Source organism: Heloderma suspectum, chromosome 10 (assembly GCF_057233095.1).
Source record: "Heloderma suspectum isolate Gila_16-S chromosome 10, 16-S_ref, whole genome shotgun sequence".
NCBI lineage: Eukaryota > Metazoa > Chordata > Lepidosauria > Squamata > Helodermatidae > Heloderma > Heloderma suspectum.
Genome location: NC_139467.1, coordinates 2,902,615 through 2,927,011, shown reverse-complemented (window position 1 = coordinate 2,927,011; position 24,397 = coordinate 2,902,615). Strand labels below are relative to the sequence as shown.

At 47.6% G+C, this 24,397-nt stretch overlaps 2 protein-coding genes across 18 annotated transcripts in view; one reads left to right on the top strand and one right to left on the bottom strand.

Annotated features, from left to right (window-relative positions):
- Positions 1 to 19,586, top strand: part of GPR4 (G protein-coupled receptor 4) — a 28,125-nt gene extending 8,539 nt beyond the window's left edge. For 2 of the 3 annotated variants that reach the window (XM_084814631.1, XM_084814629.1), the window contains one exon: positions 18,158 to 19,586. In XM_084814631.1, coding sequence (XP_084670757.1) covers positions 18,412 to 19,518 — 1,107 coding nt within the window. In that variant the 5' untranslated portion in view covers positions 18,158 to 18,411 and the 3' untranslated portion in view covers positions 19,519 to 19,586. Of the gene's footprint in view, positions 1 to 8,014; positions 8,159 to 18,157 lie in introns of all 3 variants that reach the window. The other variant, XM_084814630.1, reaches the window with a different exon arrangement.
- LOC146337450 (uncharacterized) overlaps positions 1 to 24,397 on the bottom strand; it is a 37,412-nt gene that overhangs the window by 10,852 nt on the left and 2,163 nt on the right. For 2 of the 15 annotated variants that reach the window (XR_014784975.1, XR_014784974.1), the window contains exons 2-5: positions 23,982 to 24,183; positions 12,541 to 12,640; positions 7,201 to 7,303; positions 6,610 to 6,835 (exon numbers count right to left, since the gene is read on the bottom strand). Coding sequence is in view for 3 of the 15 variants with exons in the window: in XM_084814635.1 (XP_084670761.1) it covers positions 16,612 to 16,828; positions 23,982 to 24,183 (419 nt within the window). In the remaining 12 variants the exon portion in view is untranslated. Of the gene's footprint in view, positions 1 to 3,781; positions 4,009 to 4,720; positions 6,836 to 7,200; positions 7,304 to 11,553; positions 12,641 to 16,608; positions 16,829 to 21,857; positions 24,184 to 24,397 lie in introns of those variants that run through there. The other 13 variants (XR_014784976.1, XM_084814635.1, XR_014784977.1 and 10 more) reach the window with 10 other exon arrangements.

Below are 24,397 nucleotides of genomic sequence, written 5' to 3'. Positions count from 1 at the left end.
GACTGTGTGGGTATCAGAAATGGCGAACGCCCCAGTAAGGGGTGGGGTTGACCCAATCATTTTAAAAGAGGCTGTAGTGAAACCACTTCTGAAAAAGCCACGTTTAGATTCTATAGCTTTAGAGAAGCATCACCAAGTCTCCAATGTACCATCCTTCAGCCATGTCCTACAGTGGGTGGTGGTGCATCAACTCCAGGCAGTCCTGGAGGACATGGATTATGTCAATCCATTCCAATCTGGCTTCCAGCCTGGTGCAGGATAGAAATTGCCTCAGTGGGTGACTTATGCTGAGGAATGGAGGGAGGGGGTACGACCCTGTTAGTTCTCCGGGACCTCCCAGCAGCTTGCAGTTATCATTGGCCATGGTATCCTTCTGGATTGGCTCCTCAGGTTGGGACATATGGGCATGATGGTCATCACACAGAGGAAGGCCAGGATCTCTTCTCGATCATCCCAGAGTGCAGGACACAGAATAATGGGCTCAAGTTACAGGAAGCCAGATTCCGGCTGAACATCAGGAGAAACTTCCTGACTGTTACAGCAATATGACAATGGAACCAGTTACCTAGGGAGGCGGTGGGCTCTCCCACACTGGAGGGATTCAAGGCGAGGCTGGACAGCCATCTGTCAGGGATGCTGTGACCTGGATTCCTGCATTGAGCAGAGGGTTGGCCTTGATGGCCTTGTAGGCCCCTTCCAACCCTACTATTCTAGGATTCTATGGGCCCACTTTAGAAGGTGGTGCAGGGGGACTTTAGTTCCATCCCATGGCCACTGGCCATTAGGGTACCTGAAGGCTCCATCCTGTCCCTCATGCTTTTTAACACTTGAATGAAATCACTGGGTGAAGTCATCCAGAGAGTTTGGGCTAAATGTCACCAGTATGCTGATGATACTGAGTTCTTCCTCTTGTTTACTTCTTCCAATCCCAAGGAAACCCTGGAAACCCTGAACAGGTGTCTGGGGGCAATTTGGGTGTGGTCAAATAAATTGAAGCATAATCCAGACAAAACAGAGATGTTGTGGATGGAGAAATCTGATTTTCTTGAAGGGAGACTCTGGATGGGATTGCACTCCTCCTAAAGAGCCAGGAACACAGGTTGGGAGTTTACCTGGACTCGGTGCTTACCATGATGGTGCAGGTAGCGTTGGTGGTCAGGAGTGTTTTTTACCAGCTTCAGTTGGTTTGCTGCTGTGACTGTATTTAAAGAAAGCTGAGTAACACCTGCTCTGGTTACATCCATGCTTGATTACTGCAATGCACTTTACACGGGGCTGCCCTTCAAGACAGTCAGGGAATTAAAACTGGTGCAGAATGCAGCAACTAGAATGCTTGTAGGAGCTAGGCATTCAGATCTTGTTACACCTGTTCTGTGCCAGTTACACTGGCTGTCTAACCATTTCTGGGCCCAATTTAAGGTGTTGCCATTAGCCTTTAAAGCCCTAATGTTTTCAGACCAGGTTATCTAAAGGACCACCTACACCCACAGAAACCTGCCCAAACTTTAAGATCAGTGTTGAGGTTCTGCTGTCTGGTGAGAGCTGAGAAATTAGGAATTACCGAGACAGGTTTTTTTCTGTGGTGGCTCCATATCTCTGGAATGACCTTCTCCAGAAAGTGAATATGGCCCCTTCCTTGCTGACCTTTAAAAGGCTAGCAATGTTTTTTCCCAGTCTGCATTTGCTTATTTTTAATGAATCCATTCTCCTCCCACCCACCTGCCAGCCACTACCTCCCTGAACGGAGTAGGAATATTCTCTCCCAAAGAGAGCCATTGATCAATCTCTGGACCAAGCAGGCCTGACTAGCCTGGCTGTGGCCAGCCAGAGATGAGAGTCAAATGCACACATGTGGCTGGCTGTATACCTCCCATCGGTTCACACCCTTCCTCAGGTGAAATCAACTGAAACTCCACCAAGCAACAGCAACTGCTGGAAACCATGGATCCCTCTTGCACAGGATCTTCACTCTGCGTGGAGCTTAATTTGGAGCAGATGTGAACAATATATATATTTTTTTGCAAACTTGTGTCACAGAGGGCCACCCATTAGCTCAGCTTGCTGACAATTCTTATTAGACTATTAGCAATATGAAAAGCAATGTTGAATTGCATGGATGCAACGGTGGCAGAGAAGTCTATAAATGAGTTTTTACCTGTATGCCCTTGCATGCATCCTGAGGTTTCCTGACACCATCTCTCTCACGCACACAGGTCTGCTAGGTAGAGGGGTGTTCAGTATACTAGCAAGGTCCCTATTCTGCCTTCCTGGCCCAACAGCAGGCACAAGCACTTGATCTAGGTCCCCTGTCTCATGAGATACTAGGGGATGGAGACTGAATTCCTGTGGACCACTGCAACACTCCCTGGCTAACCAAAGAACCTTGCTTGCTACCTCTGGGTCAAGGGAGGCTCCCTGGCCTTTCCTGGGCAGGCTTCGGTAAAAGATGCTTCGGTAACATTCACATCAGGACCAAGTGCTGAATGGTTGATGTTTTCCCCCACTACTGACCTAGCCTTACAAAGCAACAGGGACAGGCTGGGGTGAGCAAGTGACTGATGCTTCTCTACTTCCAGAAGAGGGGAGGACTCTTAAAATGCTCCAGTCAGCCTGGTGCTCTCCAGATGTGTTGGACTACAACTATGCTATGCTGGCTGGGGGATTTTGTGAGTTGCAGTCCAACACAGTTGGAGGGCACCAGGGCACTCTAGTCTAGCCCCTCTTCCTTTCACCACTAGGATCTCATCTTTTAGCTAAGTAGGTAGGCACACCAAAGCTTATGGCAGAGCGGCAGCCGGGCCAAGCACAACAGCTGTGTTGCAAATGTGAGGTTGCTTTTAGGGGGGAATACATTTCCGTTTTTAAATTTCCCTTTTGCAAGAATGAGTGGCACTGAATGTGAAGTGGGGATGAAAGGCCTGTTTTCAACTCCCAGTGCTAGAACATGTGCAATGATAGCAGGGTGCCTCTGGGCCTGTGTGGGTGCTGGTCTGCACTTGGCTCCCACCTGGCCTGAGGTGTCTGTGCAGCAGTTCAAGGGAGAGATGCAGAGGCTGATGTCTGTACCTGGGACCCTACTTGAGTAGACAGGGCTGTGGCTCAGCATTTCAGAAGCAGCAACTTTTAAAGCCTCATGATCGGTGGCTCATTTCTACAAAGAGAGGTGCCGCTCCACAGACCTGGCTGGAAAGCCACAGCCTCTGACTTGGGAGCCCAGTGCTTCATGAAGTTGGTCAGGGTCTCTCTCCCCTCTGTTATTTCTTCACACGTTTTTGGGTCTGACCCCTGGCACTCAGAAAAGATGCTGTAGCTGGAATCCTGGTTCAGATTAAGCCCCTACGACTGGTTATGGCTTCCATGCAGGCTTGACACTTGGGAAGTGTGCTGATGACAATGGGCCACCTCAGATGGCACACATCCCCAGCCCCACACAAGGCCTTGGAAGGGACAAATTAGGGTAACTCATGGGCCCACTAAGAAATCAAAACTAGGATCCAAAATAGCAGCCTGCCTTCAGTTGACATGTGGTTGGGTCAGCTGCAGAAAAAGGGTCAGAGGTAGTGGTGGCCGCAGCAGCAAAGAGGGGGCCTGGGGAGGGGCCAGAGGAGTGGAGCACAAGTTTTGCATGCAGAAGGTCCCAGGTTTGACCCCCAGCATTTCCAGTTAAATGGATCCTGGGTGATGGGAGAGATGGTCTCTCTCTCTCTCTCTGCCTGAGACTCTGGATCTGCTGCCAGTCAGAACAGGCAATGCTAGGACAGGTGGACAAATACTCTGATGTAGAAGGCAGCTTCTGTATTCCTGAGAGCTGGGAAATCAATGATGCCTGCAACTAAATTCCCATCTGTCTATCAAGGCTGAAATATCTGTAAAAGCCAGGCTTGGTAGATGTTGAAGCAGGAAGAGCACAGAGATGAGAAATAGGGGCAGAGAGTAAGCACTGCCAGATGACCAGAATCCATTCAGTTCTGTGGTCCAGAGAAGGGAAAAGGTGGAGTCCACACCAGCCTGAAAAGCAGAGGAGGAAATGATACAGCATGCCAAAGATCAGGCAGGGTCCTGCACCAGGAACTGGGCTTCGATGCAGGCAAGGGAACGCGATGAAGCAGTCAAAGGAAAGTTGTGTGCATGGTCAGGTTTGGGCAGGACGAATGCTCAAGACGGGTATTTTGGGGGGAGGGGTGAGCAGGAAGTTCCACAGAAGGCTTTCCCCATGAAAAGAACAAGGTGTCGGATCCAGAGCTGCAGCGCACGCAAGCGACCTTTCCGGAGGCACGTGTGCTGCTCGAGCGAGTCCCCGTGACAGAGAGTTCCAAGAACACCATGGCTGCCCCCAAACCAGGAGATCCAGGACCATAACTAGAGGTGGGTGGGCTGCAGCTCAGCTGGTGGAGCACCTCCTTTGCACAGAGAAATTCCCAGGTTCAGGCCTTGGGATCTCCTGCTACAGGGTCTTGGCTACAGGGCTGGGAAAAGCTTGTCTCTGCCTGAGTCCTTGGGGAGCTGCTGCCAGTCTGAGCAGGGCAATCCTTGGCTACATGGACCAGGGGCCTGATGCAGTATAAAGTGTCACTGCATGTATCTGTGTGCTTCTCCAGAACCGGCCCTTGAGTTTGGATTATGTCAGTGCCTGGGAAGTGTGCCAGTCCAGCCTCAGTTCCCCTTCTTGCATCAGCCGGAACTTCGATAAGACTTTGAATAACTTTATGCAGGCAGAATGTCAGAATCTCTACACCTTCATTTATTTAAGTAATCAATTAGCTAGATGACAGATGTTCAACAACAAATCCCTTTAACAGGGTTTTCATTGATTTGTCTTAAAGAAACATACATAGCTGCTTTTTATATTAAGGAAGTAAAGCATGGGGCAACTTAGAATTTAATACTGTCACTGATGAAAAGGAAGGGCAGTCTTTAATATCATCTTCCTCATTTTGACAAGAACCAAAATTTTCCCTAGAAAAATGAGCAAGGCTGCCCACCAAACTGCAGCCTAACCCATCAACTGCCCCCCTACCACTTTAATCAGATTTGTTGATTAATCTGCCAAGTAAATCATTAAAATTAGCTAATTACTTAATCAACACACTTAAACCAACTGAAACTTGCAACCCTCTTTGAAATTCATAAAGACAGCCAGGTTGTCTAAGGCCTTGGCAGTTTGGGGGAGAGGGAGCTGAAAGTCAGAATTTTGTAGACAAAAAGAAACTCCAGGTGTGTGATATACTAGAAGAGGGTGGCTCTTCTGAAAGAGGCATCACTTTCCAGCTCCCACTTTAGAATGGGGATGGGGAGTCAGAAGGCAAATTCAGTGGTTCATTTCTACTCAAAGAGATGCAGATGTTTCAGCCACAGTTCCTATCTATGTACAGGTGTGGTGAGATGCCTTTTCAGTTTTCCTGCAACAGACTACCACAGCTGCCCCTCTGGAATTAGTCTCCTTTACCCTAAAAGCTCATCCTGCAAAGCCCATCAGTTTACTTTTGTTGTTATTTGGGTGGGCAGGTTTGCTGGCACTCTGCACATGCTCGGAGGCACCCCTTCCTTTCCGATTATTTCATGGTGGTTGGGCACTGAAAAGCAGCTAGCCCGGGTTACAGTCAGGCTGTGCTAGTTTTCCCCTTGCGCTCCACTGGACAAAGGAGGCAACTGAGAGAGAGAGAGAGAGGCCCTGGCAGCTTGGCCACTTCTCAAGTCCAGGCTTGCACCAAAGCCTAGACATGGTTATTTACTCAGACCTTAGATTAGCTGGGTAGGTGCTTGCCAGACGCACCCAAACACACCCGGGAGATGAAAAGCCCTGACACAAGGGGCAGGTGGGTGAGCGGGCAGGCTGGGAATTTGTGTGGCTTCTAGCAATGACTCAAGCAGACATGCCCTGCCTTGGGAGGGAGACTGGGATCAATCAATACTATTTAAATCCATCTGCCTATTTCCAAAGCCTCACTGCTCTTACCTGTTTAGATATTTTTGTTTAATGCAACAACTCACTAAACAAAAAGCTGCTGTGCGCTGTTACAAGTGTGCCCTAAACTCACTGTTCCGCCTCTCAAAAGTCTATCCTCACTAATTAACCAACGAAAACCTTTTAGTTTAATAATCTACCTATGGAACCAATTAGAGTTGGCAATTGCTGCCCTAATTTAAGAGAATTTATGTCCTTCCCATCTCTGCACCTAATTTTGAAACTGAGGCCATCATTTTTTCCCCACCGGCAAGGCCTTTAAGAGCCATCTGACAGGCAGAAAACCAACAGGGGCAGCTTCAACTTTTTTTCCTGTTGAATTGCTGCCTGTTATGCTACTATTAAAGGCAAAGGGGCCCTGTGCTGCCCAGAGTCCAGTGGAGAGTTTTGGGTTCCTGTAACCCAATCTGTCTGTCCGTACAACAGCTGGTTTGTGAAGCCCATGTCCAAGCCAGAGTGTGCGTTTCTGGGATATAAATAGGCCTGTGGTGGGATAATCAAATTGGGGGCTGAGCACAGGCTGTTACAGGGAGGCAGAGCACCTGATGGAAGAGGAAGGAAGAAAGGAGAGAACCCATCAGGTACTCAGTCTTTGTGACACACCAGCCATACACTCAGTGACCTTTTTTTACCTCTGTGCTTACCACATAATGCTGCTTTCCAGAGAGGAAGCGACACTTGTCTGTTGCAGCAAAAACCTCCCAAAGAGTATTATGATAACTTGAAGGTTAGGGGTGTTTCCAGATGAGGCTTTTATTGTGCAATTGCCCTGACTCATTCATGGAACGCTACGAGAGGTCCAGACAAAACTGTCTTCCATCGGTAACTCTCCCATGTGTGCCCCGTCTTTTTTTCTTCCCACAAAAAAATCTGTTCAGGAGGAAAAGATGGAATAGTTGCACAATGTATTTTGATTGGTAATGCTAGGAGCCCTGTGTCTGGAAGCAACCTGACACATTTATTATTATATACACATACACACGTTACCAGTTGGCAGAAATATGGAGAAAAAAGTGTAAGTGGAGCAAAATACAAAGTAATTTGTGACAATTCTATGTAAAGCTACATTGTATACACAAGAGGAGCACAGTGTTCACTTATCACTGTGCTTCTCTTGTATACAATTTAGCTACATACAGAATTGCCACAAACCACACTTCTTGCATTTCCTGGCCCCGTGGCCCCACTGCTTTCACTGCCCACCCACCTGAGCCCCATACGTTATATATACTTGCCAACTGAGGATAAGCCAGATGCACCTGGTGACGTGGCCATCAAGAGTGTCTGCCGTAATAAATGTTAGTCTTGAGGAGTTGCAAGAGTATTTGCTGTTCACATCTGGATGTGGGGAGAGAGACGAGGAAGATGGCGGGCTGCTGATCTTAGTCCACAGCGACTACGGTCCCAGTTAGGACACAACTGCAAACGGAGGAGGGCTTTCTGCTGGGGTTCTTGAAGCAGCTACCTGCATCTTGGTGTGTCCAAAGATCAGTAGCCCAAGATCCCATACAAGGAACAGTGTTTCTATGATTTTAATGTTTATGGATGTTCCTCAGATATTATGGACTGATCCCCTTCTTTGTACTTCACCCTTCCTGCAAGGAGCAGGGGGAGGGGGGGAACTGTTCTATTTTATCCTCTCAACAATGGTGATAAAAGAGAGGCCGTGACCTGCCCAAGGCCCACCCACTGAATGGAATGGCTGAGCAGGGATTTGAACCCAGACAATAGTAAAAGGGATAATAAGAACAATAAAGCAGTTACGCCTAGGTGCTGTACAAACAGAATAAAAGAGATAGGAAGGGAAAGAGATGAGGAGGAGAGGAAAACAGCTGAGATGGAAATATCAGGGCAAAAAGGAAGGTTTTTCAATGCCGTTCATGCGCCACGCTGGCTCTCAAGTTTAAATAATTCTGCAGAAGGGAGAATTTTGGCAAGTGCAGCTTCTCCTTATTCTCTTATATTCACTCTTTAGTTCCCAAAAAGTGATGCCAGAGTTCAACCCTTCCATTGCAGTGTCATGCCACTGAACCCCTCTTTCTTTCTCAGACTGGCTGTGCTTCCTCTGTGGAGCAGGAAAGGCATCCTGTGACCATGTGAAGAGCTCTCCTCTTCATTCTTTGCCTCTTCTGGGACTGAGCCCTGGCATTCAAACTCATTGCCAGGATGGAAATTGCACCCTGCCTGTGCGAGGTGATTAGAGGGGGGAGTCAAGGTACTGGGGAGAGGGCTTCCTAAGGGCTGGACTGGGGGAGGGGCAGAGGCTGGACATTTGTGGGGCTGGCAACTGTCCTTTCAGGCGGGCAGGGAACATGTGCCAGCCACTAGCTCGCAGGCCAGTTGGTTTGAAAGCAGGTGGGCAGCGTAGTCCAGGCTGGCTTAATCTCATTTGGGCCAGTAATAGGGAAAACAGAAGCCAATGTGCTGGGGGGAGGGGGGGAAAGCGTGTCAGGGAGGGGTCTGGCTCCTATTCCCCATTCCATCTCTCCCGGCCCCCAGCTCAGGAGCTGTGTGCAGCCTTTTTGCAAAAGCCCAGCACTCCTCATGCACCAGCTTGTGACATGTGAACTTGGCACAAACCCTCCTGGTGAGCTTGTCTTAGCAAAGTTAATTAGTTCATAGTTAAGAAACTGCTTTAGTTTAGCCCCCCCCCCCATTCCAATAGAAAAGGCAACAGAAACAGAATGATCCTAAAACACCAGCCTCTCCCTCCTCAACCCCCAAAGTTAAGAACTTCCTTTCAAAAGATGCTCCGTGCTTTTGAGATGACTAGCTGAGATTTTGGCAAAGGTGTGGAAGCCATGTTGGGCCAAATTTAGGGGGCATGGCGACCATGTGTGTGGATGGTTTGGCACGATGCAGAGAAGATCTCACTACTTTGGTGTAGTTGTCGAAGCATTCACACAGTCACCGGGCTACGATTATTTTGCCCTGGCATAAAGACCATCACTGTCTCCATCACTCATCTTAGGCTTTGACTAGTTTCCAGGGGGAGTTTGGCAACTGGGAGAGGACCTAGCCTCTGAGAAACCTCTCCATGTCTACTTTCTGTTTCAACAAACTGCATAGATGGGGCTTTGTGTATTCCATGACCATGCAGTATTTGGATGCAAAATTTAGCATCCTGAGAATGTCAGAGTTTTTGTTTTTTGTAAAAAAAAGTTTTCTAGTCCTTATGACTGAAAAGATGGCAGAGTCGGGAACCTGCAATCGAGACTTTTCTTGTGCCAGGTGTCTTTGGCTCACATTCAGTCACACTGTCTGGTTACACAGTAACAACGTTCTTCCTTTTGTTCAAGCCTCCCCCTCCTCCACTCCACCCCACCCCTAACAACTCCAGGACAATTATTAACACTCTCTGCACAGGCCAGCAAGGATGATATATGTGCTTCTGCTTCATTTCACTCTGGCTCCTCCACATCACAGACTAGGAGAGGGAGATCAGGACTCATGCGGCCGAGGGCGTCAGGTCCCCCAGCAGCCTCCCGAGCCTTACTTTACTCAGTAAAGCGCCCATCAGCACCAGAGCTGCCAACTTTTCAACTGGTACCACCTCCTGTGCTTTTAACAATGGCATGCTCTACATAAGAACATAAGAGGAGCTTTGCTGGATCATGCCAAAGGGGGTTCATCTAGTCCACCATTCTGATCCCACAGGAGCCAACCAGATGCCCCAATGGGAAGCCCACAAGCAGGACAGGAGTGCAAGAGCCCTCTCCTGTTCATCAAAGTTAGCACTTTATGATGTTTAGTCTCCAGGATACGATCTGCTGTTTTTTGCAGGCAAAGATGGTACTGAATGCATGAGGGCAGGGTGGGCATTTTCTCTGCTCAGTTGGCAAACTCATTCAGCACCCCTGTCCCAAGACATGATCCCCACCCCCACCCAGTCCACAAACTGGGATCAGAAGAGGGAACAAATATGCACCACACCAAGGTACCTCATGTGCTAACTACAGATGCGAGGGGCTGCCAGGTTGCAGCACCCTAGAAGATGCCCCTCTCCCTTTAAAGGCCCCACAGCCACAAAGCTGTGACTTTGGAGCTGAACATGATCTGAAGATTGCACCCCCAGCACCTTCTGAGACCTTTCAAGGGATTCCACACTCTGCTTCGCTGACGTCTCTAAAGATGCTGCTGCCCCAGCCAACCTCTGTGGCTGCTTGTGCAGTCAGGCTGGCCTCGAAAACGGTCAGGGACGTTGCGCGTCTGAGTCCAACAATGTCCGGAGGGCCACACACTCCTCCCGCCTGGTCTACAGTATATGCAGGATTCCCCACTAATGCTGTCGGCCAGGGTACCTCATGTGCTTGAGGTACCCTGGCCGACAGTTGAGGTGGCAACTTGTAGCCCTCCAGATGTTTTGGCCTGCAACTTCCATCAGCACTAGCCTGCATAGCCAGGGGTGAGAGGAGTTGAAGGTTAAAACATCTGGAGAGCCACAAGTTGCCTGCCCCTCCCATAGATTGTCTTATCTAAAAATCTTCATACTACCCATTTGGAGTGAGTGAAACCTTGTCTTGAGAACTGTGCTCAATCCAAAAGAGAAAGAGTTCATATGAGGGTTTGTTTCGTTAGTGAATTCTTCTACTGGAAAAAAAGGTTCTTGGGGGAAAAAACTAATTTCCCTGCCCAAAGTTTCTGTCTCCCTCCTCCTAGGCCTTCGTATCTCTAGCCTAAACTGAACTGGCCTTCCACTACAACTGGTATGTAACTTCTCAAGAGAGACTCTTTAGAACCCTCTTGAATTCTAGATTTGTGGAACCTGGCAGGTGGTTCAAAAAACACCTTGCACATACTCATCTGCACATGGCACCAGGCTGCTGAGCTCTGGTGTTAGAAGCAGGCTGTGGAGCCCAGCCCTGATTCATGCTGAACCCTCACTGCAACCCCAAGCCAAATCCTGGCACCTCTTGAAGGCAGAGGGAGTCATACCATGAAAGGCATCCAAGTGAGACACAGTCAAAGCTCACTTACTGGGGTGCAATCTGCCAGGTAGTTCTCATGCACAAGCCTTGTTCAAATGAACGGCGCTGCAAGCCCATGTTCAGTTCAATGGAGCTTGTGCTGGAGAACGGCTGTCAGACCGTGAGCAGCTGTGTTAATTAGAAGGGGGTGCTGTCTTGCCATTTAAGTCTTTCACCACAAGCACCAAAATGTTGAAGGGCAGACCCTGCCTGGGTGGCTGTTAAACACTTTGTAAGGGAGCATCAGGAGGCAATGCAAATGCAGCCAGCTGCCGCAGCTGCATTAAATGCTGTAGCAGCAAAGGTTTCCACTGATCCTGGCATCTGATTAATGATGCTGTACAAGAAGGGGTGTGTGTGTGTGTGTGTGTGTGTGTGTGAGAGAGAGAGAGAGAGAGAGAGAGAGAAGGAGTGACTGGGAAGGAGGAGGGAGGTTTGAAGACTGATGCAGGGCTCCAGCTGCTGTTTTGCTCTTTGAAATGTTCATCTCTGACGAATTGGTGAGTTCATCCACGCCTGCTTGGGTGCCCCATGCCCAATAAAAAATTGTCTACCCTCCCACTGCATTAAATTTATTTATTGCTATTCTAAGGCTAACCGAGGACAGGAGCCATCATATTTATATCATGTAATTATGACCCTTTTTATTTATCTCTGGACCCTTCCCATAAATGAGGGCAATACTAACATTTAATTCTTAAGTTCAACTTAAGGTTAATGCTTCATGCATCTGATGAAGTGAACAGTGTCCACAAAGCTTATGCCATAATAAATGTGTTAGTCTTTAAGGTGCCACAGGACGCTTTGATCTTTTTGCTGCAATGGACTAACATGGTGGCTACCCCTCTAGAAATTCTTAAATTTAAGTTGCCAGAGCTCAACGCTCCCTGGGCCCCAAACCCAGATGTGTGTGGGCCAGTTGTGGTTATTGAGTAGTTAGAAAAAGGCCCTCTGTATATGCTCAATAGCACTCTCTCATGTTTATTACCTTATGTGCTGCAAGGCTTAGCCCTGGCTTAGTTTTGATGGAATTCTGGCTTAAGATCAGCCTTCTCCAACCTGGTGCCCTCCAGGTATGTTGGACTGCAACTCCCATCATTCCCAGCCAACATGGCCCACATGATGAGTGTTGCAGTCCAACCCATATGGAAGGCACCAGGTTGAGGAAGGCTGCTCTAAGTAAACCCAAAGCGTCATGACTTCAGCCACCCCACCCACTCGCCCCACTTCCCTCTAGACTAATACATGTGGAGTAAACAACTGTCCCCCTGGTTCTTAACTATGCAGATTCTGTTTTCATATCATAGAATAATAGGGTTGGAAGGGGCCTACAAGACCATTGAGTCCAACCCTCTGCTCAGTGCAGGAAGCCTGATTCCCAGGGAGTCCCCCATCCAAGTACTAACCAGGGCCGACCTTGCTTAGCTTATGAGATCAATGAGATCAGGCACAGCTCACAAATGCTAACGCACATTTAAAATCTGATCATGCCCAAGCATACACTGGAAAGCTTGGGGAAAGCTTGTCATTTTGCTCCCTTGATTTTCAGTCAAGGAAGAATGATTCCAGGGTGTGAAGCAAGGGGTTTCGGTGATCTTGAGTATCTACCTTAACTAAAATGCTGACAAAGTTTCAGACAGACAGAGGGTTCCTGGTGCTACCAACAAGGAGGTCTTGTGCAGCGATTCCATTTTCTTCTCTGCATTTTCTGCGGTAAGAAAAAAAGATAGAAGAAAACATGAGAGGGTTATGAGGAAGACGATGACGTCTGGAGCCCCCCTAAAATGCGGTGACAGTGCTATAAAAACATCTGGAAGCATCCTCTGCCATCACTCCCCTCTCCCACAGCAACACCCCTCCTTTTATCAATCTGTGCATGAGCGGACCCAGCAGGACTCCTGACCTCCTGCATCCACCTGCTTCTCTTATCCCACCCCCACCCCCATTTCTTCCAAAGTGGAAAACAGGAGCAGCCCAGCCTGACCACCCCCCCACTGAACACAAATTCTCACAAACCAGAACTAGCAGTCCTCCAGTGAAACTGAAGGGCAGGAGATTCAGGATGATTTTAAAAGGCCACTAGATGTAATTAATTTGTGAAACTCACTGCCATAAGATGTGGCGATGGCTAGCCACCTGGATGGTTTTAAAAGATTAGACACAGTCATGGAGGAGGTGGCTATTGATGGCTACTAGTCATGTGCCTCCAGGAGCAGAGGCATCTGCATACCAGTTGCTGGGGTCCAATAGCTGGAGTGGGCTGTTGCGCTCATGCCCTGCTTGTGGGTTTCCCACCAGCACCTGCTTGGCCCAGTGGGAATCAGGATGCTGTACTGCATGGAGCCTTTGCTCTGTTCTTCCTGAAACTTGCTGCCTTCTGACAAATGGAGGCAAAAAACTATCCCTGCCTTAGGCGTTTCATTCCACCAGGCAGATTGCGGTGCCTTGCACACCTTCCCTCCCATCAGCTTCTTACTGCAATTGCTTCTCATTTCTTGCTGCGGCCCTCCCTTTACCACACATCTCAGCATCATGAGGGCAATCAGGGCCTGGAACACCTCTCGGAGCGCCCTGCACCCCTTTCCTCCCTGCTCTGCACCCAGAGTTGTGGGCTTTCCTTTGGCAGCTTCTGAGAATTCTGCCAGAGAACCCTCTGCCCAACCCCCTTCCCCAGAAACAACACCTTGCCAGGTGTCATGGGAAGGCCATAACTGATGGACCAGTTTAAAGCTGCTTGAAGTTTATAGTGTAGACACCGCCTATTGTTGATTTTAAAACTACCTAGAAGAGCTGCAGGAGCAAAGAACCATGCAGGTTTCAGTTATATATTCATTCTCTCTCTCTCTCATATATATACATTACAGTTCTTCCTGAGTGTTCTGTCATACTGTAGATCAAGGAGCTTGGAGTCTGGGGTGGGTGCAATTCCTTCTCTTTCAAGAAGCCGTTCCTCTTGTAGCACTCTGTCTCAATTTTTCAGGCTCACTAATTACTCTGCCATGGTGCTTTCACAGTGCATTAAAGTGAAATGGACCACACCAAAGTGAACTGGCATGCATGGTGCAGTTGGGGGTGGCTTTCATCAAGGTGGACCTATTTTTAGCCATGGCCAGGAACACTCTTGTTGAAAGGCTTGGTGGGGGAGGGGAGGAGGCAGACAATGAGAGTGTGAGAGACTAGGCCCTTTTGCTCAGGTGTATATTAATAGCCTGTATTTAGCCGGGACTTTTCATGTGAGGATGATGGTGTGGGGCTGTTCCTTTCAGCATCCTGTTTAGGGCTACGGAAGCCCCGCTGCTCTAGCATCTGCCTGTGTCTGCTTTGTTCGTTGCCCTTTAGAGCTTGGCAGGAGAGTTTCAGGGAACCATGTTAGCAGGGACAGGGGTCCCAATGACCTTCAGTTCCAGCCAGAGGGATTAAGGGCCCAGAAAGGTCAGCATTAATTTTTCAGGAGCCCTTTTGTATGGAAATTCAACATGCAGCACTTTGAGAAGTGAGTTAATTACAGAATTAACACTTTTAGTTAAAATGGTAGTCGATTTCTAAAAAGCTGGTGCGGGGGGGGGGGGAGCTGGGGCTCTAGTGTGTCCTGCTCATCTGGAAGCCTAGATCTGGCTTTGGGGTGCAGATTCTCAGGGCCGTGGCACTTTGTGCATGCTCAAAAAGCTAAAAAGGACCATGCCTGGAAGGCAACCTAGAAGCTTTTAGTGGTTCAGAATGGGGCTGTCAGGGTTCCTATTGGAGCCAGCAGATCAGATCACGCCACATTGATCCTCTGCCAGCTTCACCGGTTACCATTTTACTTCAGGGCTCAATTCCAAATCCCCCTTTGGATATTTACTAAACTGCTTGCGACCAGAATTCCTCAACAATCTCGCTGCTGCCCCATCTGTATCTGTGCTAGAGAACTTCATTCTGGTTTTTTGAGGCCCTTCAATGACCCACGGTCTGCTGTAGGGTTGCTGCGTGGGTTAACCACCCCAGCCACCCACCTGTGCTGGGCCTGGATGTCATGACAACCTGTACCTGACCAGGGTAATTAGGGAAATCAGCTGGCCTGTGTGGGGGTGCTTAACAAGGCACCGTGGCTTATTAACACCCCACCCCCGTGCAAACCAGCTGTGTGTGTGCCTCAACCACTGTATGGCAGGTGTCTACTCAAGAGGGGGCCTTTGTGTTTGTGCCACCCAAATTCTGGAATAGCCTTGCAAGAAAAGGGCACCTGGCTCTATTACAGCTCACTCTGAGACAAGCACCAAAGCCCGTTTCATTACAGCAGGGTTTCTCGGAAGGCTCATCTTAAGTATTCTTGATGCTTTTTAGTTTTAGTCTTTGCTGAGATTCATTTTTAGATTATGTCCATTTTTACTGATAATTTTTTATTCCTATAAGTTGCTTTGATTATCTTACTGAAAGGCAAGGTAGCAATTCTCAAAATAATGGTAAGAAATAATTATTTACACAGTGGTACTGTGTGCAACCATATAAGTCATCATACGGGCAAGCAGACCATCTATCTGCTTGCCCATATGCTGGTGGTGGTGACCATACCATTCTTACTCCACTTATCAGAAACATGGGGAACTGGTCATGAATATTTGAATCCTGGAGTAGCAATAAGGTAATGTCTTTATGAGGACCAGTTAAAATGTTACAATGTAATGATGAGCAAGCTTTTTCAGCTCACTGGAACTCTTCCTCAGGATAGGTATTAAGCAAAAAGAAAAAAAAATGGTGGAGAGAATGGAGAAAAACTCTTCCTATGAATAGTGAAAAATCCTATTAGTCTGCACTTTTTGTGATGCAATGGAGATTTAATTAGGTTATACCACACCGGGTATAACAAAGATCTCAGGTTACAGCATAGATTACCAAGAGATGGAGCAAGCATTTCTTCCAGCTTCGAAAATGTAAAAGCTGGCATTTAAGTGGATCTGTCCTTAGTACTTCCTAGGTTTACCTTAAGTATGGCCAAGCCAGGAATTTAGACGGATGGAACCATTTAATGGCTCTAGGCTATTTAAGACAATGCACAGAGTCCTGGACTATACCACTTTGTATTTGCAGATGGGGGTGTTAAATCTCTGAATGCTCTCCATGGGGTGGGAGGGAGATGGGCTAGGCTGAACCCTTCTTCCCGACACGCTAATTTTCCATGTCCAGGAAGTTTGAAAATAAAAATAAGGAAGCATTCAACTATGCAACTCCCCTCCACTGTGAAGTGTAACAGTTTTAAAAAAAACCCTTACTACATGATTTTGCCGATTGTTTGACTTGTAGGAGTGAGTGTATGTGTGAGGAAGAGGGAGACTGTCTTCTTCTGTAGAGATGGGGCCAGGCTGAGGGAAAGCTAAGGGAGATGGTTGGACAGAATCTTCTGAAATTGCCTGCACCTGTTTCTCCACAGTCTGCAGCAACTGGGAGCTGTGGTTTTATTAACTTTGTTAAACTAAAGGATAACCTACACAAATCAGAAGCCCTGGAAATGGCTGCTGCCAATGGACCAGATCTCTTTTGTGGCCAAAATGCCGCTGACTCAAGTCACCAAGAAGGCACAGGTTGCATATTTATCGGGAGATGTGTGATACACTTGCATTTACACACTCACTCCTTCAGAGTTTGGACTGTTGCACATTTACCTGTGAACTTGTTACCCGCTCAGTTCTGCATACTCACTCTTTAGAATCCAAAGTTTTGTCTGTGGTTCTGATCTTCAGGATGCTTCCCAGTCTGATCTCCCTGCATCATCCCACACGTCCCCTCGGTGCATCCCATCACTTTCAAGTGTTTTATTGACAAGTGGGGGTGCGTGTGTACGGCAGCCTCTCCAGATGGTCTCTTCTTCCGAGAACTGTCAAGTGGAGGGGCAAGGTTTGGGGATAGTTTGGCCGCTCGCCTGGGTAAACATCAAGCTTTGGTTTAATTCCTGGCAGTGGCTTTGGCTGCAGGCCACCAATCTCGATGCTAAAGGAGGTGCACTTTCAGGTATACATGTGGGTAGAGGCATGTTGGTTTGTTGCAGCAAAAATAAGGAAGAGTCTTGCGATTCTTTAAAGGTTAGCACATTTATTATGGCATAAGCTTGCATGCTTATGAAAGCTTGTGCTATAATACATTTGTTAGCCTTTATAGTGCCACAAGACTCTTTTTTGTGTTAACACTGCCAGGTATTTTGACACCAGCCAGCCACCACCCAAGATTCTCTCTTTGCCATTCCTCTTGCCACCTTTTTCTGCCATGCCATGGCTGTCACTTGATGCTAAAAATAAGTATCTAAGATCTGCAATAAAGTTAACTAAGTACTATGCCAAAAAATTCTGCATTCTGTAAAAGCCATGCATGTTTGCAAAGTTTATGCTGCTTTCCCGCCCTGCACGGGCAGGAACATAGGAAGCTACCTGGTACTAGTTCAGACTATTTGTCCATCTAGCCCAGTATTGTCTCCTTGGACTGAAAGTGGCTGTCCAGGGTTTGGGGCAGAGAGAGGTCTTGCTGCATGTGAATCAGGTGCCCCACTACCACTGACCTATGATCCCTCCCCAAGGAACTCTGGACAGCACCAGAGCCCCACTCCCCTGCTATGAGAGAGCTTACTTCCTGGCTTTTGAAATCTCACCAGGCATTGCCCGCACACTTTCATACATATCTTTATAACTATGAGGGCTAGAATCGTGCCTTTCAAAAATAGTGCTAGGATTATCAGGAAGCTGGATTTTGTACCTAGCACCACACCTCATCTTTTTCTGAGCATGGTGGTGCTCTTGCACATGTCCCATTCTCAGCTCCCATTCACTTCAGTCAGCCTTGCACAAGAGGACTCCTCAGTGAGTTGTGCCCCATTGTACCTGACTGAGGAAGAAGACCATTTCGATTTGCCACCTAGAGCAGCAAATGTTGCAGGTCAACCCTGCCACCGAGTGATCCCAAAGAAAATTTAATAGGATCTAACTCCCAAGATCTCATCTGAGATCTGTCCTTCAGTGCTCCAGAGGAAGAGACGCTGTAATAGGGCTGACTTCCCCGACCTGGTGGTCTTCAGGTATTTTAGACTAGAACTCCCAACATTTCTAACCATCGGTCATGCTGGGTGTTGAAGTCCAAGACCTCTGGAAGGCATCAGGTTGGGGAAGGGTGTAATAGGGGAAGTGTGGGAACCACAGCTCAGTTATGTCTTCCCCTATAATGCCCGTCTCATAACCTCAACATATTCCTGCTCTCCTCCCAGGCCCAAAAGGACAGGAAAGCCTCAACACCAACAAAGCTGCTTAGCAAGGATAATGGCAATGTAGAAGGCAACACCCAGACTTGGCCTATGGAGACCTTGCTGCATGCCAGCTCCAGGAACGTCCTTGCAATGGCCTGTGTGGTCCTGTGGACGTACCACTTCCGGCCCCACAGACTCCTGCTCTGAGCTGGGATTCCCCACCCTTTTGGATTCCACCACTTCCCAGCGGGATCCACTACGTTGCCATCCTGAGGATGTGCAATACGACCCTAGTGAGCTGGAGCTGCCATGTGGACTCAAAGATTGACCACCTATTCCCCCCGACACTGTACATCATTGTCATCACAGTGGGGCTCCCCACCAACTGCATGGCACTTTGGGCCGCCTACCTGCAGGTCAGGCAGAAGAACGAGTTGGGCGTCTACCTGATGAACCTCTCCATCGCAGACCTGCTCTACATCGCCACCCTGCCCCTCTGGATCGACTACTTCCTTCACTACGACAATTGGATCCATGGACAGGAGTCCTGCAAGGTGTTTGGGTTCATCTTCTACACCAACATCTACATCAGCATCGCCTTCCTCTGCTGCATCTCCGTGGACCGCTACTTGGCTGTAGCACACCCGCTGCGCTTTGCCAAATTCCGGAGGGTCAAGACAGCCGTGACCATCAGCGCGGTGGTGTGGACCATTGAGATTGGGGCCAATTCGGCCCCACTCTTTCATAACGAACTCTTCCACGACCGCTACAACCACACCTTCTGCTTCGAAAAGTACCCCATGGAAGATTGGGTGGCATGGATGAACCTCTACCGGGTCTTCATTGGCTTCCTCTTCCCATGGATGCTGATGCTCTTCTCCTACCAGGGGATCTTGCGGGCGGTTCGGGGGAACATCTCCACCGAGAAGGAGGAGAAGGCCAAGATCAAGCGCCTCTCGCTCAGCCTCATCGTCATCCTCCTCTTCTGCTTCGCTCCCTACCATGTCATCCTGCTCTCCCGCAGCGCCGTCTACTTGAGCAAGCCCTGCGACTGCAGCTTTGAGGAGAAGATCTTTGTGGCCTACCACACCTCCCTGGCCTTCACCAGCTTGAACTGCGTGGCCGATCCCATCCTCTACTGCTTCGCCAATGAAGGGGCCAGGGGCGATGTGGCCAAGGCCCTGTCCACCTTGGTGCGTTTCCTCACCAGCTCCAAGCCCCAGGAGATGGCCAACGCCTCACTCACCCTCGACACCCCCCTCTCCTCCAAGAAGAGCAGCTTCTGCCGGCAGCCCCTGGTGCTCCCGCTGCCCCCCTTGCAGGCTGGGGTAGGGATGAGAGACGAGGAGCTCCAGATGAAGATACTGACTTTTAACCAATGAACACTCCCCATTACACACCTGGTGCTACTTGGTGCGGCACCCTGCTGGCAACCTGCCGGGGCAGATGACTGATATAGTGTTGAAAATAAAATAATATTATAACAGCATAAAAACTCCTGGGTGTTAGCACATTTCTGCACAGGTTCCACACTATAGGATTGTAAGAGCCCTGCTGGATCAGTCCAAAGGCCTAACTAGTCCAGCATTCTGTTCCTACAGGGGCCAGAGAGATGCCCCAATGGGCCACCCATAAGCAGGGCAGGAACGCAATAGCACCCTCCCACTCATGGTCCCCAGCATCTGCTATTTAGAAAGAGTCATACTGCCTCTGATCCTGGGGGTCATATACAGCTACCATGACTAGTAGCCACTGATAACCCTTCTGCTCCAGGAATGTGTCTAATGCCCTTTTGAAGCCACCCACCTTTTAAAGTGGGAGGCCCTCACTGTGTCTTGTGGCAGCGAATTCCATAGTTTAACTGTGTGCTGTAAGATGATTAACAGTAGTATCTAGCATTTCTATGACTCTTTTGTGTGTTAAAAACATGTCACAAGCATTATCTTGGTGTCAGTGTTGCAACAACCCTTTAAGGATCATATTATTATCCGCATATTGCAGACAGGGATGGGTGGGTGAGGCAGCAAAGGAGTGGCTTATGTAAGGTGACATTCAAACTGGGGGCTTCCTGCTTCATGGTTCAGCCTCTTAGACACTGCACCATGTCAGCTCTTATGCAAAAAACATCCCCTGCCCTGCTGGGTGAGGCCACAGGTCTACCTTGTCTAGCACTCTCACACCAGCAGTGGCCTGCCAGATGTTCTTGGTAAGTTCACAGACCTGCATGATGTAGGGAGCCATACCAAGTTGGTCTCCAGAGGTATACTGCCTTGGAATATGGTAGTTCCACTTTTAACCATAATTTTATTATTGTATTTATTATTCAATTTATATCCTGCCTTTCTTCCTCTTGCAAGGAACCCTAGGCGGCTTACATGGTCCTCCTCCTCTCCATTTTATCCTCACAATAACCTTGTAAGGTAGGTTAAGCCAAGAGTCAGTGACTGGCCCAAAGTCACCCAGGGAGCTTCGTGGCTGAGTGGAGATTAGAACCTGGGTCTCCCGAGTCCCAGTCCAACCCTCCAACCACTACACCACACTGGCTCTTGTGACCAATAGCCATAATAGGCCTGTAATCCTTCCATGAATTTGTCTTAATCCTTTTTTTTAAAGCCATCTATACACCAGCACTTGATCACAATCCCACAGGTTAATTATGTGTTGTGTGAAAATGTATTTCCCTTGGTCTGTCCTGAACATGTCAATCAGTTTCACACATTCTTGTGTTCTGAGAGAAAGAGAGTAATTTCTCCCTCTTTGTTCCTTTATCCCTGAGCTTAAAGATGTCTATCATGTTCTTGCAAACATCTATTCCTGCACTGAGCAGGCGGTTGGACTCGATGGTCTTGTAGGCCCCTTCCAACCCTAATATTCTATGATTCTATCAGCTGTGCCTTGGAAGGTACCTCACTGATCTGAACCTATTATTCCTAGCTGATCTTCATGACCCCTGCAAAAAGTCATCTTCCTGTTCCATTATGTGGGCCCACAGCAACATATAAAGGTTTCTAAAATGAACAAAGGACCTGCAGAAACACCTATAAGTATCTAGAGAACATGCAAATATTTAGGTCTCGTAGCTTGGAACAGGAAGCTAGAAAACTCCCAGTTCTTTCCCGCTTGCATATCCTGCCCCATTTATCCTTTGCTTTCCACTTTAATTAGGGGTAGAGATGTAAAATTTCTGGAAATTTTGACACCATGGAAAAAATCCAGTTTTTTCAGAACAAAAATGGAAATTTTAGGGAAAATGGAAAAATAAGCAATATTTTTTAGTGCTTTTTATAGATCTAGAATCACTTTGTTGCTTTAAGACAGCCTTCCCCAACCTGATGCCCTCCAGATATTTTGGACTTCAACTCCCAGCAGCCTCAGGCAGCATGGACAATGGTCAGAAAAGCTGGACACTGTAGTCCAAAACATCCGGAGGGCACCAGGTCGGGGAGGCCTGCTTTAGGAACATAAAGCAGCCTTTCGATTCCTAAAGTTATTTTATGTATGACTTAGTTTGCTTATAAAACTATCATCATATTTTAAAAATTTTAAAAGTAAACTATATAAATTTGTAATTCTTGTCTGAATAGATTAGAACTACATTAAATGACTGCTACAGGATCAGAAACACAGGACTCCGTAGAGCAACACCCAAACTGTCAAGAATGCACAATGGTAACTCTACTCACATGTTGGGAAACTGATCATAAATGTCTATCAATAAAATACACTTTAGATCAATAATTTTAATAAGGAATGAAATAAATAATTATGCTGGGAATCTTACAGAGAGGATTACAAAAACATTTTCCCCCATGGCTGCATTATTTCCAGTAATTTTACTTCTCCAGTCTTTCTATAAAAGTGTTATTACAGTTTTTAGAAATCATTTTGTGCGGAGTAAAGGTTGGGTAACAATATATAAATACTCTGTCTTAAATTCTAAAAGTAAGTATTTCATAATCCAAAGCTGTTCAGTTTTTAGGGAAAAAACAAAACCATTCCTCAGAAAAAAAAAACCCAGGGGAAAATGTTTTTTCCCTGATTTTTTCCGTTTTTTTTCTGGGCCTTCACATCTCTAATCAGGAGTAATCAAGACAATTTGTTACCCCAAGCAGCTGCAAGAATGGAAACGGGATAGCAGTTACTCACACAATACAAGAAATTCCCCACAGAATTACTTTTAAGGTCAGAGATCAGAGAGAGAGAAAGTATCCATATCCTTTTCCTCTCCTTCTCCCCATCCTTCCCAGTTTCCCATCTCCTCATTACAACAGGAAGCCAAAAGCTTGGAGATTATGGGAGCTTAATTAGCAGAGGAAGCACCCCAGAGGCCATGAAGGCTGACACACAAATTTGGTGCAGAGCCAAGCCTCCACCTCCTCTGGGCTGGCGCAGACAAAGGAAGGGGTGCATCTTCCTCCAAGCTGACCGCATTTCAGGGCTAAATGAGCAATGGTTCTTTGAAAACAAGAGGCGCTAAGGCTCAAGCCCAGCGTGAGTGCCAGGCCCTCAGACACTAATCCCAGATGTTTGGGCATTGGCTCCAATTCTTCCACAGGGAGGAAAGATGCACAACCATGCTCAGGAGCTCTTGTTGTCTCATAAGGGTCGACAGCCGGTATCCAGGTTTGCTTGACACAACTCAGCTGACCCTCTTAAATTACTCCAATCATACTTGCCTTTAAGTAATAGTGAAAGGGTGACTTTTCTCCTGCTTTTAATGCACACTTACGATGAAATGGGGATGTTACCCCATGTCACAGATAAATATGGAATAGGAGATAGCAGTTACTCTCTAGGTAAATTCACTGCAAGCACAAAGTTATGGCCTTCCGTGTAAGCAGAGCGTCCAACATCCTCCTCCCAAGAGAAAACCTCTTATATATAAAAAGACGACTTTTCCCATAAGTAATTGTTTTTCATCAACACACAGAACAGAAATCCCATGCATGCTTAACCACCGAGGTAGCTGCATTTCCACACAGGGCAAGTAATTCTGTTATAAGTAGCTGCTGTTGAACCACTCAAGATAACAGCCTCTTGGCGTGGGATAAAATTAAACTTGCAAAAATTTTCTTGCCTCTGAGATCCATCTGGACCTTTGGCAAGGGGCCTTGGAGCAATACTAGCCCAAAGATGACTCCCCATTCCAGGAATGCATGAGACAAAGAGAGATGACCATCAGTGACATCATGAGATGAGAACAACCTAATCTCAATGCTTGACAAGAGGCAAGAGCCACTGAGTTGAAAGCTTTTCTGGGAATAAACAGGAAGAGGCCAAAGGCGAGACTGAGTGGATATATCCCTCTAGGGGAAGAGATGTCCCATGAATCCCAGCAGGCTGTGGCCTCTCTTACAACCTGATTGCCCAAAGAACACCAAAACCCCATGCGTCCAAGGAGTGAACATCTCCATCTCTGCCAAGGTAAGGTGGAACATGTGGTTGACCTATTACCTTCCAAGAGATTTCCAGCCCTGCAGCTCCCCAGATAGTTCTGGCCTTTTAAAGGTGGATTGTAGAGTGGGATTGTGTGTCTGCTTCTATTTATGTAGTTCTTTCTCTCTGCTAAATCCTCGATCCCCTTCCCGCTCAAGCTGCTAGGATGCCGGCTGGATCTCCAGGGCCATAAAGGGACATGGCTCGCCAGTTTGAAGGCAGGGCAAGGGAACCCTTAGCCTTTTGACTCCTGTCAGGGCTTGGATTCCATTCCCCCTTTTTCATGCCTTCCACTAGGGCTATGAATTCCTGGAACTCCTAAATTCTATGTCTAGCTCAAGGAAAGTGGGTAGTGCCTAGAGGCCCTGGAAGTTGCCCAGCATGGGTTTGATCTTCTTGGGGAACCTACCCCTTTGCTCCATTCCTCAGTTGCTTCCTCTGTAAATCCCATCCAGCTTTTCTGAGGTTTTCTGGGGAGGCTGAGTGAAGAAGGTGGCATCCGAGAAAGAGAAGACAGAAGGAAAGTCCTTTCATTCTTGCTATGACCCTGTTTCCTCCTGCAGCTCCCACCATCCACTTTTCATATTTGTGTTCACACAGTCTGGGTGACCCTGCGGAAAGGAATGAGCACTGGGTCAGTCTCATGGCCAGGCAAAACACAGCAAACAACTTAGAACAACTGAGCAGCCTCTAAGAGGATGAGCACATTTCAGCTTACGAAAAGTCTTATACCTCTTCACAGATCTCTTTAAATATATAACGCCCCAGAACTTACTCTTACCTCATTAACACCTCATCAGCACTTCACTGGTTTTCTAAACACAT